Source organism: Balaenoptera musculus, chromosome 17 (assembly GCF_009873245.2).
Source record: "Balaenoptera musculus isolate JJ_BM4_2016_0621 chromosome 17, mBalMus1.pri.v3, whole genome shotgun sequence".
Lineage (NCBI taxonomy): Eukaryota > Metazoa > Chordata > Mammalia > Artiodactyla > Balaenopteridae > Balaenoptera > Balaenoptera musculus.
Genome location: NC_045801.1, coordinates 6709786 through 6721997, shown reverse-complemented (window position 1 = coordinate 6721997; position 12212 = coordinate 6709786). Strand labels below are relative to the sequence as shown.

At 38.3% G+C, this 12212-nt stretch overlaps 1 protein-coding gene across 4 annotated transcripts in view; it reads left to right on the top strand.

The window, feature by feature from the left end:
- KHDRBS3 (KH RNA binding domain containing, signal transduction associated 3) overlaps positions 1-12212 on the top strand; it is a 167225-nt gene that overhangs the window by 76659 nt on the left and 78354 nt on the right. For all 4 annotated transcript variants that reach the window (XR_005017089.1, XM_036830888.1, XM_036830887.1 and 1 more), the window contains exons 4-5: positions 3078-3224; positions 11490-11629. Coding sequence is in view for 3 of the 4 variants with exons in the window: in XM_036830888.1 (XP_036686783.1) it covers positions 3078-3224; positions 11490-11629 (287 nt within the window). In the remaining variant the exon portion in view is untranslated. The remainder of the gene's footprint in view (positions 1-3077; positions 3225-11489; positions 11630-12212) is intronic.

The following is a 12212-nucleotide window of genomic DNA, read 5'->3' as shown; positions in this document are numbered from 1 at the left end:
TGGGCCAGGTGGTCCATCAGTTACACCTTCAAAAGCATTTCACTGACAGTAACCACAGGTGATAACTTAAGTAGACAGGTGTCCCATCTGCTGTATCGTAATCAGATCCTCACTGCCTGAACTCCTGAATACTGATTTCAGTTGATCCTTTTTACTAATTTTTAGTCTACAGAAAATTCTCAGTTAACAGTGTTTATTAACAGTGTTTATTTCTAAAGAGATTTCCATTCCTTAGTATTAAAATCTCATCCTTTTGGATTTTCAAAGTGTTCACCATTTAAATTCTAATGTGAACATAATTCATTTTCTTCTTGTATTTGCTACATTGATGATATTATAGGAGTCATTACTGACATGTATCAGGTGGTTATGTGGCATAATAATCACTATAATGCTACGGTCTGTGGAGCCTTCGGTTTGTGCCAAACATGCTAGACGTTTTGCCCACCTCATCTATATTATAGAATAATAGAATAATTGACACTATTGTTATGTAATAATAGTTACCATTACTATATTTATCACTTGAGTGCTTATTATGTGGTAGGCATAATTCTAAAGACTTCTTGTGTCTTCCGAATTACTACAATTCCTTTATTACTAATAACTCCTAACGACTGTTACAACCACTCCTCTGTTACTACAACAACCCTTGGAGCAGTAGGCGCCACGCTATTATCACCCATTTTAAAATCACCTCTTCAGGATGGGGATAAAGTAACATGACCAGCTGCTGGATTTGGGGTTTGAAAGCAGAACTTCAAACACACTCTGTGTTCTTCCCCAAACACTGCATTGCCTCCCATCATTAACCCAAGAAGTAACCAGTCATAACTGCTCACTCTGTGGAGCTGCGTGACAGCTGTGGTTATGGTAAGAGGGCCTTCCTGTTCCAGCGTAAGTTTGTAATAGCAATGGAAATGTTTGCCTGTGAATCAACAATTATAATCTCTCATTAAAAGCATTAGTTTGGTGCCATATTAGAAAAAGATAAGAAATGTTCATTGCAGTAGTTCATGCTTTCAAAGATGAACTACTGTGCATAGAATCCAGTTTCTAAGACTTCAGCTGTGAAAGGCAGAGTCAGATCAAATGATTGGAAATGTTCTGATTAGAACAAGAACTAGTCCACCGTTGGCATGAAAGAATAGTCCTTTTATTTTTTTTTTTTTAATTTATTTATTTTTGGCTGCGTTGGGTCTTCGTTGCTGCACGTGGGCTTTCTCTAGTTGCGGCGAGGGGGGGCTACTCTTTGTTGCGGTGCACGGGCTTCTCATTGCGGTGGCTTCTCACTGTGGAGCACGGGCTCTAGGCGTGCGGGCTTCAGTAGTTGTGGCGCACGGGCTCAGTAGTTGTGGCTCGCGGGCTCTAGAGTGCCGGCTCTGTAGTTGTGGCGCATGGGCTTAGTTGCTCTGCGGCATGTGGGATCTTCCCGGACCAGGGCTCGAACCTGTGTCCCCTGCCTGCATTGGCAGGCGGATTCTTAACCACTGCGCCACCAGGGAAATCCCAATAGTCCTTTTCATACTTGACAAATTTTGAAGGAAATGCATAGGATATTATGGTAGCTTATGTTTGCTCTCCCTTCAGATATATTTTTCTTCTTTTCTTTCAGTTTCTGGCCCACTTTCCATAAATGTGAAGGAAACTAGCATTTACTGAGTGCCTGCCATGTACAAGGCAGTGTCCTGGGCACTATATATACTGTCTCCTTGGCCAGGCCTTTACACAAGCTGCCTTTTTAGTCTTCCCAGTGGACCTACATTAATATACATATGTTAACACCAAATTGATTTTGCCAACGAAGTGTTGGATTACATATAATCTGTTCAAACTCACACACACACCTGGTGACCACCATGGCTAAAATTCAGGTATATCTAACTCTAAATCCCCTGCCCTTTTCATGCTCTATATTTTGATCTGTCTTTTCTTTGTAAAAATTCAGATTAGTTAAGTAACAAAAGTTGAAACCTTAAGGGGTGAAGTCAAGGGTGTGTGTGCCTCCTTGTCCTCTTGGCTAATTTTGGAATCAACAGGTGCTGTTGCCAGGAATTCCTGGGTTCTCTCTCTTACGGGGTGGGTTTTTTGGAGAGGCTAGGAAGGTTTCCTGCCTTTTAGAAATCACTCTAGGTGTAGGTTCCTACTAATCTTAATCTGTCTGTCTGATTTTAATGTTGAGAACAAAGACTTCTAAAAGAACCAGATTCTGTAATTGCTACTCTAACAAAGGCTTGTTAGAAAAAGATAATGGAGCAAAGTTAGTGGTCCCTTAATGATCTGGGGTTTTTCCCCCCTGAATTTCACTATATCCACCAAAATTTTTTTAAATGTTTCTCATAATCATATAAAATCCTATAACAAAATTTTTCATTTATTTTATTCACTCTTTTATTCTCAGATAGAGTATGGTGCCTGGCATGTAGAAATGTTTTTTGTATGAATGAGCAAATGAACATAGAAATGAATAAATAATATTTACCTATTCATTCAAAAATATTCGTTGAGCATCTACTATCTACCAAGCACTTTTCTAGACAAGGAGCATGCAGCACCAAACCAGACAATCATGGGTTCTGCTCCATGGTGATCACCTTAAGTGAGAAAAATTAGAAAATGGACAAGCAAAAAGTAAGGCATTTTAGATAGTGGTAAATGCTTTGTGACAGCTCAGGGGCACACAGGGTAGCCAGTGCAGAAGTGAGCTTGGTTGCTTGGCCAGTCTGAGGAACACAAAGCAGTTCTCTGCTGCGCCTGGAGGGGTTGGGCCGGGGAGGCTGGAGGAGCTGGAGCAGCCGGAGCTCGGAGCGCGTGGCCTTGGGGAGATGGCCGGAGGGCTCCTGGGCCAGAGGCAGGACTTGAGACCCCTCCCACCGCAGCAGGAAGCCTTTGGGGTTTCCATAAAGGCCTGGGGACAGCAAGATCAGATTTGTGTTTTAAACTTTCTTCCTTAGGTGTTGTTTGCTGTTGGGTGAACCTTTTGTGATAACCACGTGCCAGATAAGCTTGGGTAGTTTTTATTTTCTTTTTCTTTTTTTACAGTGACACCCTTTTAAACATGATTTTTCTTTTTTCAGGAAGAAGAGTTGAGGAAAAGTGGAGAAGCAAAGTACTTCCACCTGAATGATGATCTCCATGTTCTGATTGAAGTGTTTGCCCCGCCAGCAGAAGCCTATGCCCGGATGGGACATGCTCTGGAGGAAATCAAAAAGTTCCTCATTCCTGTTAGTACAGTTTTTCTTGATAGTTAATTTGTACTTTAAAGTCCTCCCTTTGTTTTAATCCTTGACAGTTCTTATCAGTAATTGTTATTTGCATAGCGCTTTGTCCATTACAGTGTCCCTATGAATTACTTGGCATCATTCCTTCTTTACCTGTGAGGCCAGGGATTTTTAAAGAGATTAGGTAATACTGCAAGAAAGTTGAAGAGCACAGTCACTGGTGTGCCTTTGTGGTCTCACGCCCGAAGCCTTGCTATGACACTGAGTCACCTCACAGATTCGTTGCTCTCGAGCGCGAGCTCGTTGGTGCGGTCCACGTGCCGAGCGCTGTGCTTGGTGCTGGTGTGCCGCGTGGGTAAGCGCAGCCCCGCCGGAGGCTTGTGTGGTTTAGGGGCGCAGAAGCACGTGGTTTCTGTGCAGCGTGAGGAATGCGTGACGGAGATGGAGCGGCGGACACAGAGAGGAAGGCACTGTGCGGGTATTTATGTTTTTGTTAACAGCTGATGGTCTTTTTTAATCCTTTTCAGACACCCTGACATTGCTGAGAATGTGATCATTTAAAGAGAATATGTCCCTATTTCCATTACAAAAGTTAATTTCAGTCTTTTGTATAATTTGCATGTTCTAGATTTAAAAAACAAAAACTTGAACAGGTTGGCTCTTCAGACAGTTTATTTTAGAGAAACTGTCACATCTGCCAAACAGCTGTCTGGGATAAGACTGTGTTCAGCGATTCCCAGTGGTGTAGTAGATTGACTTACCTACTGGAGCATGTGTCATGATTATGTTATCTGTGAGGAAGACTGTCATATTTATAGGGAAAGGACGTTTTGAATCATGATTGTCTTGGAAAAGCCAGGGCATAAGACTGTATTAAGTATTTTAATTTGGGAGCTTAACAGGGTTTTCATTAGTTCCCTCAAGCCAGTGTGATGATCCTATTATTCATTTAGTTTAAAAACAGAGTTTTCGAGTGCTCTCTATTTGATAGACACATGTGAACTAATAAAAAACATGGCCCCTGCCCTTGTGGAGTTTATATAATGGGAGAGACAGGTAAGAATCAGATATTTATATAAATGACTTTAAAATTGTAACTCTGACAAGACCAGGGAGAGGTTTAATGTCCTTGTGGTCATTCAGTGTGGACGAGGGAGTGCCAGCTTAGCCAAGTAGGACAGACTCTGTTCTCCAAAGGTAGCAGCAACAGTCTTCCCACCCCATCACTTCACACTCTTCCACCAAGAAGTAGGCTCCAACTTCTTTCACCTTGAATCTGAGGTGGCCAGAAAACTCTTTGCCTAACCCAAGGTCGCAAAGAATTTCTGCTGTGTTTTCTTCTTAATGTTTTATGGTATTAGCTCTTGCATTGAACTCTGTGATCCACTTGAAGTTACTTTTTGTGTAAGGTGTTAGATTAGGATCTAAATATATCTTTTTCTATGTAGATATCCAGTTGTCCCAGCACCATATGTTAAAAAGACAATTCTGTCCCTATTGAATTGCCTTGGCACTATTGTTGAAGATTAACTGAATATAAATGTATGAATTTATTTCAGGATTCTCAGTTCTGTTCCATTGATTTATATACCTGTCCTTACGCCAGGACCATACTCTTAATTACTTCAGCCTTATAGCAAATTTTGAAATCCAGGTTGTGTAAGTTCTGCAACTTTGTTCTTCTTTTTCAAAATTGTTTTGGCTATTCTGGCTCCTTTGCATTTTTATGTGTATTTTACATTCAGCTTGTCAATTTCTACCAAAAAAAAAAGAAAGCTTGCCAGGGCTTTGATAGTGGGTTGAACTTACAAGTCAATTTGGGGGTAATTTCCATCCTAACAATATTGCACCTTCTTGTCCATGAACAGGAAATGTCTCTCCATTTTTTTAAGAGATACTAAAAATTCTTTCTCAGCAGTGTTTTATAGTTTTCAGGATACGAGGCTTGCATTTCTTTTGTTAAATTTATTTCTAAGTATTACATACTTTTTGATGTTATTGTGAACGGAATTGTTTTTTTTTTAAATTTCATTTTCAGGTGGTTACTGGTGTATAGAAATGCAGTTGATCTTGTTTGTACCTTGTGACTTTGCTGAATGTGTTTATTAGTTCCAGTGTGTGTGTGTGTTTCTAATGGAATTATCAGGATTTTCTACATACAGAATCATGTGATCTGTGAATAAAGAAAGCTTTACTTCTTCCTTTCATATCTGATGCCTTTAATTTTTTATTTAATTTTATTTTCTTCCTTATTACACTGACTAGAACTGTCAGTGCATTGTTGAGTAGAAGTGAGGATAGACACCCTTTGCTAGTTTCAGTCTTTTACCATGAAGTGTGATGTTAGCTGTAGGGTTTCTTTTGCTGCCCTTTATCATGTTGAAGAAGTTCTCTTCTATGCCTGGTGGTAAGAGAGGTTTGGGTTTGTTGGTTTGTTTTAGTCACAGATGGGTGTTGGGCTGTGCTCTTCTGTCCATTGAGCCCTTCACGTGGCTTTTCTCCTTCATTCTGTTAATAACGGCATATTGCATTTGTGATTTCACATGTCAAGCCAGCTTTGCAGTCCCAGGTGAAACTCTACTTGATCGTGATATGTAATCCCTTTTATAAGTTGCTGGAAACATATAAAAAACCCTAATAGTTTAAGGATTATTACATCTATAATCATGAGGGATATTGGCTTTTGTAGTACAGTATTTTTATAGATGTTTATATTAAAGCACACATCTAGCATTTCTGGTGCTCTTTGTTTCTTTATGTGGATAGAGTTGACATATGGTGTTACTTGTTTTCAGCCTGAAGGACTTCCTTTAGTCTTTTTTGTAACATAGGTCTGCTAGCAAAAAAAGATTTTTTCTCGGCATGTCTTTATTTCACCTATATCCTAAAGTTTAGCTTACAAACATACCTCTTTTTATTGCGCTTCACTTTATTGTGCTTCAGAGATACTGTGTTTGTTTTGTTTTGTTTTGTTTTAACAAATTGAAGGTTTGTGGCAACCCTGTGTCAGGCAAGTCCGTTGGCGTCATTTTTCCAATAGCATTTGTTCATGTCATGTCTCTGTGTCACATTTTGGTAATTCTCACAATATCTCAAATGTTTTTACTAATTTTATATCTGTTATGGTGATCTGTGATCAGTGATCTTTGATGTTACTACTGTGACTCACTGAAGGCTCAAATAATGGTTAGCATTCTTCAGCAGTATTTTTTAATTAAGGTAAGTACTTTTTTGTTTTTTTTAGACATAGTGGTATTGCACACTAATAGACTACAGTATAGTGTTAGCCATAACTTTTATATGCACTGGGAAACTAAAAAATTCGTTTGACTGGCTTTATTTCAATATTTGCCTTATTGTGGTGGTCTGGAACCAAATCTGCAATACCTCCGAAGTATACCTGTATGTAATTCTTGGTCGACGGTTTTTTCTTTTAGGTGGTAGGAGGCCATTCTTCTATTTTCTGGCCTCTACTATTTTTTTTTTTTAAACCAGATTTTATATTTTATTCAAATCACATTTATGTTAAATTTATTTATGGCTGTGTTGGGTCTTCGTTTCTGTGCGAGGGCTTTCTCCAGTTGCGGCAAGCGGGGGCCACTCTTCATCGTGATGCGCGGGCCTCTCACTATCGCGGCCTCTCTTGTTGCGGAGCACAGGCTCCAGATGCGCAGGCTCAGTAATTGTGGCTCACGGGCCTGGTTGCTTCGCGGCATGTGGGATCTTCCCAGACCAGGGCTCGAACCCGTGTCCCCTGCATTGGCAGGCAGATTCTCAACCACTGCGCCACCAGGGAAGCCCTGGCCTCTACTATTTTTGATGCGAAGAGTCATTAATTATTTTGTTGTTTTGTATGTAATCTGTTGTTTTTCTCTTGCTGTTGCTCAGACTTTCTTTTTATCTTTGATTTTCAACTATTTGACTGTGGTGTACATGTTTATCTCAAGGGAATATGTGAATATGTGGGTTTATGTTTTTCTTCAAATGTGGGTAGTTTTCAGCCATTGTTTCTTTAAAATTTCTCTGCCTTTCTCTTCCTCCTCCACAACCCCCAACCCCTGGATTCCCATTATATGTATGTTGGTACATTTGATGGTGCCCCACAGATCTCTGAGACTCATTTTTCTTCATCCATTTTTCTCTGTGTTTTTCAGCCTGAATACTTTTAATTAACTTCAAGTTCACTGATTCATTCTTCTGCCATCTTAAATCTGCTATTGAGCTCCTCTGATTAACTTTACATTGTAGTTATTGTGGATTTTTTTAATCTCTTTTTTTCTTTGCTAGTCCATGGCTGTTAAATTTCTGGCTAATTGGCCAGTCTGTTTATTGCTTGCCCCACCCAAAACGTGATTATTAGACTTGCTGATTGACTGGTCTGCTCTACTCATTTGCTATCAGAATTGCTACTGATATTGACCGTGCTGCTGGGCATGGAGTCATTTCACACTTTCTTCAAAATTACGTGAACATCCTTCACTGGTTTTCACGGCTTTCCCCATCCTAGTGGAACTTATGCATCATCTGGGCTGGGGAGGAGGGGTGGGAGCACTCCCAGGCAAGATTGCCACAGACTCCCACTCTTCTTTGCAGAGTCCTGAAGTGGTTGTTTTTAACTGTTTGGTCAGCCTTTATTGTTGCCTGTTATGGAAAGGCTTTGCTGAGCTCCTTGCTTAGTTATCCTGAAAGTCCTGTGCTCTCTCATAACCTTTCTTTTTTTTTTTTTTAACTTAGGTTGTTTTGGATCTCTGTCCATATGAGCATATGTAAAGTTTCACTTCATTCTTTTTAATGTCTGCATAATATTTCATTATATGCGTGTTCCAGAATTTATTTAATTAGTCTTCAAATAATGGACACTTACTTCTTACAGATTATAATTCAAACAGTGATCCCAGGATTAACCTTGGACATAAATATTAGCATATTTGGGCAAATATGTCTGAAGAGTACATCTCTGGCAGAGAACCCACTGAATTTTTAATAAATTACTTTTAATGATTTTATTTTAAGACTTTTTTCCTATTCTCCAGGCTAACACATTTAGATAGATCCTAAACTTACTGGCTAGAGAAATCCCATTTACACATATTTAATTAGAATTCTAATCAATTTTCTCCTCTTCACAATTGGTGGCAGTGTTGGTGTTAATGTTATAATAGTTTCACTTTTCAGATGGGGAGTTGAAGTAATAATTTACTAATGACTAGTTTAAAATGTAAAACTGTAGAAATAATTTAGTCTATAAGCTACCATACGTGATTTGGTTTCCCTACTGATTTAAAAACATTATTTCGAAGACCAATAAAATTGTAACTACAGTGTGTATGTCAGTGTCTATCTGACATCAGAAGAAACAGTTACCTCACAGTTAAAGAAGTTGCGTAAAATCACATAGCTGGTCAGCCCGATTGGGTAAATTCAGGCTTAACCTCAGATGTGATTGACTCCGATTCTGTTTTTTTGCTTTTTGGGCTTTTTTTCCCTCCTAACTACACTATCTGCTGTAATATACTTTGACACAGATGATGTTTAAAATAGGCTTTAATTCTAGTTTTTGTGGCACCATTGTAAATCACCTAGCTTTACTTAGAGCAATGCTTTGCTTTTTTTAATTTTTCTTTTTAAATTTTTAATTGTATTTTTGAATAGGGCCTCAGTTATCTTCTTTTCCCATGAATCAGTTTTTAACCACATACAATTTTGTGTCCTGCCTCCTAACAGTTTTCAACAGGGCCAATATTTAGCATTTAGGTAGCACATTTTATTTAGGATGTGCTTTACAAATAATTTATTAATCACACATTTTTAGTAAAATGGTAAGGAGCATACTCTTAGTAAGCAGAACCCACCACGTATTCAGAGGTTATCTGCCAGGAGCCTGCCAAGGACCAGCGTGATGACACACCCTTCTCTGTAATGTGCGGGGCCTTCCTTCCCACTTCTGTATCCATATCTTTAACTTCTGAATTTCCAGTTCCTATGTCTGATTGCTATAGAACAGCTCAATTTTTGTGTGCTATAGACCATTGAAGAGTCGACCTGTACAAAATTGATTAAATCATGATGTCACTTTGTTACTCTCCTTATCTTCCAGAAACCAAACTTCTTGACTTTGCTCATATACCCCCATATCCAATATTTTACCATTTCTAATAAAATTAGACATTATAAATAACTCCATATCTACCTTTCGCCATCCTTCCCGCCACTTCCCTACTCCAGGCCATCTTTACCACATACTGGGATTACTTAAGTGCTTCCATCTGGTGTTTCTGCCTCCAGTGTGTTGTTTTTTCCTTTTAATATCTTTATTGAGATATAAATCACACGGCATAAAATTCACTCATATAAAGTATACAGTTCAGCGCTTTTTAGTATATTCGCAGAGTTCTGCAACTGTCCCCCTCATCTAAGTTGGGCCATTTGTTTTACCTCCCAAAATGAACCTTGTAACCAACAGCTGTCACTCCGCATTCTTCTCCCGCCTTCGGCAACCACTAATTAGTTTTTGTTCTTTTTACACAGCTTTTATGGAGATGTAATTCAAATACCATACAGTTTACCCATAACGTATACAGCTCATTGGATTATTGTATATTCACAGTTTTGTAACCGTGACTACAAACTGGTTTAGATTTTTATCATCCCCCAAAAGGAACTCCATACGCATTAGCAGTCCCTCCCCATTCGGCTCCCCTCCCCTCTCACACTCCTCTGTCTTACATAGCCACTAATTTATCTCTCTAGATTTCCCTGGTTTTTTTTGACATTTCATATAAAACACATACAGTATGTGTAGCCTTTTGCCCTGACTTCTTTCACCTAACATACTGTTACCAAGGTTCATTCAAGTTGCGTTTTATTGCTGAATAATATTCCATTTTATGATATACCACATTTTATATGTCCACTCATCAGTTGAGGACTTTGGGGTTGTTTCTACTTTTGGGCTATTATGAATAATGCTGCTGTGAACATTCATGCACACATTTTTGCATGAATATATGTTTTCATTTTCTTGGGTGTTACCTAGGAATGGATTTGCCAAGTCATATGGTAACTCTTTGTTCAGCATTTTTGAGGAGCTACTACGTGGTTTTCCAAAGTGGCTGGACCATTTTACATTGCCACCAGAAAGTTGTAAGGGTTTCAGTATCTCTGCAATCTTACCAACACTTGATATTGCTTATCTCTTTGATTACTGCTATCCTAGTGGGTATGTTCGTGGTATTTCATTGTGGTTTTTGTTTGCATTTCCATAATAACTAATAATGTCGAGCTTCTTTTCTTGGGCTTACTTTATATTTTTCTTAAAGAGAAATGCCTATTCAAATCCTTTATCCTTTCAAAATTAGGTTATGTGTCCTTTTATTATTGAGTTGTAAGAGTTCTTCACGTATTACGAATACAAGTTGCGTATCAGGTAATAGGATTTCAAAATATTTTCTTCTATTTTGTGGGCTGTATTTTCACTTTTTTGATGGTATTTTTGTAGCACAATAGTTTTAAACTTTGACTTGGTCCAATTTGACTGTTTTTTCATTTGTGCTTTTGATATCTTAGCTAAGAAATCATTATGTAATATAGGATCGTGAAGATTTACTTTCATGTTTTCTTTTAAGAGTTTTACAGTTTTAGCTCTTACATTTAGGTCTCTGATCCATTTTGATATAATTTTTGTGTATGGCAGAAAGTAAAGGGCCCATCTTATTTTTTTGATGTGGATATTCAGTTGTTACAGCACCATTTGTTAGAGACTATTTGAAAATCAATTGACTCTGATAACTGGGCTCTCAATTCTATTTCATTGATCTTTACGTCTATCTTTTAAGGCAGCACCATACGTTCTCCATTACTATAGCTTTATAGTAAGTTTTGAAATGAGAACATACCAGTCCTCCAACTTTGTTCTTCTTTCTTTAGATACTTCTGGCTAAACTAGGCTCTCTGTAACTACTAGTTGATTGAGTTGTAAATAGTAATGCCCATATATCAGTTACGTGCCATTTTAATTTTATTATAAATATTTCACTTGGAAAGTATGCACAGCAGAAGGAGATATGGCTGACTGTAGAAAATTCTAGTTTAGGGGAAAAATACTCTTTGTTTTTTTTCTTTTTACAACAATTTATTGATAAATTTTCATTTCAGCAAACTCAAGTCTTGTTTTATGAATTTAACTATTTTCCTTACCTTTTTTTTTTTCCTATTAAAATTATTTGCTTCTTGTCCTAAATTCTTTGTTATCTTCTGTCTTTTGTGTAGGACTATAATGATGAAATCAGGCAAGCACAGCTCCAGGAATTAACATATTTGAATGGTGGTTCAGAAAATGCAGATGTACCAGTTGTTCGAGGGAAACCTACCTTGCGTACAAGAGGTGTACCAACCCCAGCAATAACCAGGTAGGTGTGATTAATTGACTTACCTTTTTGTTGTTAGAATAGGGTACCATGGCAACAGTTTTAATGTTTCCTTTATTAACAGGCAAGCGGCTTTACCAGTGTATTGGTACAAAGCCTGTAGGAATGCATTCAGGCAATACGGTGTCGTATTAAGAGGATTCACTGTGGACTGAGGTATTCCTGGGCTTAAATATAACCTGTACCACTTACTAGCTAATGACTGTAGATAAGTTTATTTAATCACCCTCACGTTATTAATTCTTTGAACGTAAGTCATAGCTTTGATACACAAATGGAGATAGTGGAATCTTGTGTTTCCCCAGTGAGTGCAGACAGTACCAGGCTAGTTCATTGCCGCATCTCCAGTGTTGAGCAGTGTCAGGTACCAGGTGAGTGTCCCGATGCTTGTTGTCTTCTTATGCCGTGTAAATGCTCTGTGGTATCTGAAACTCCTAAGCTTGTCCAGGCACACTGAATTTTTATTTCTGTCTCGGAATCATGACTGCTTTTATCATGAAAAATATGTTAATGAATTCGTAAGTCAGTTGAAGCAAACTATAAATTGAGACGTGACTCTCAAACT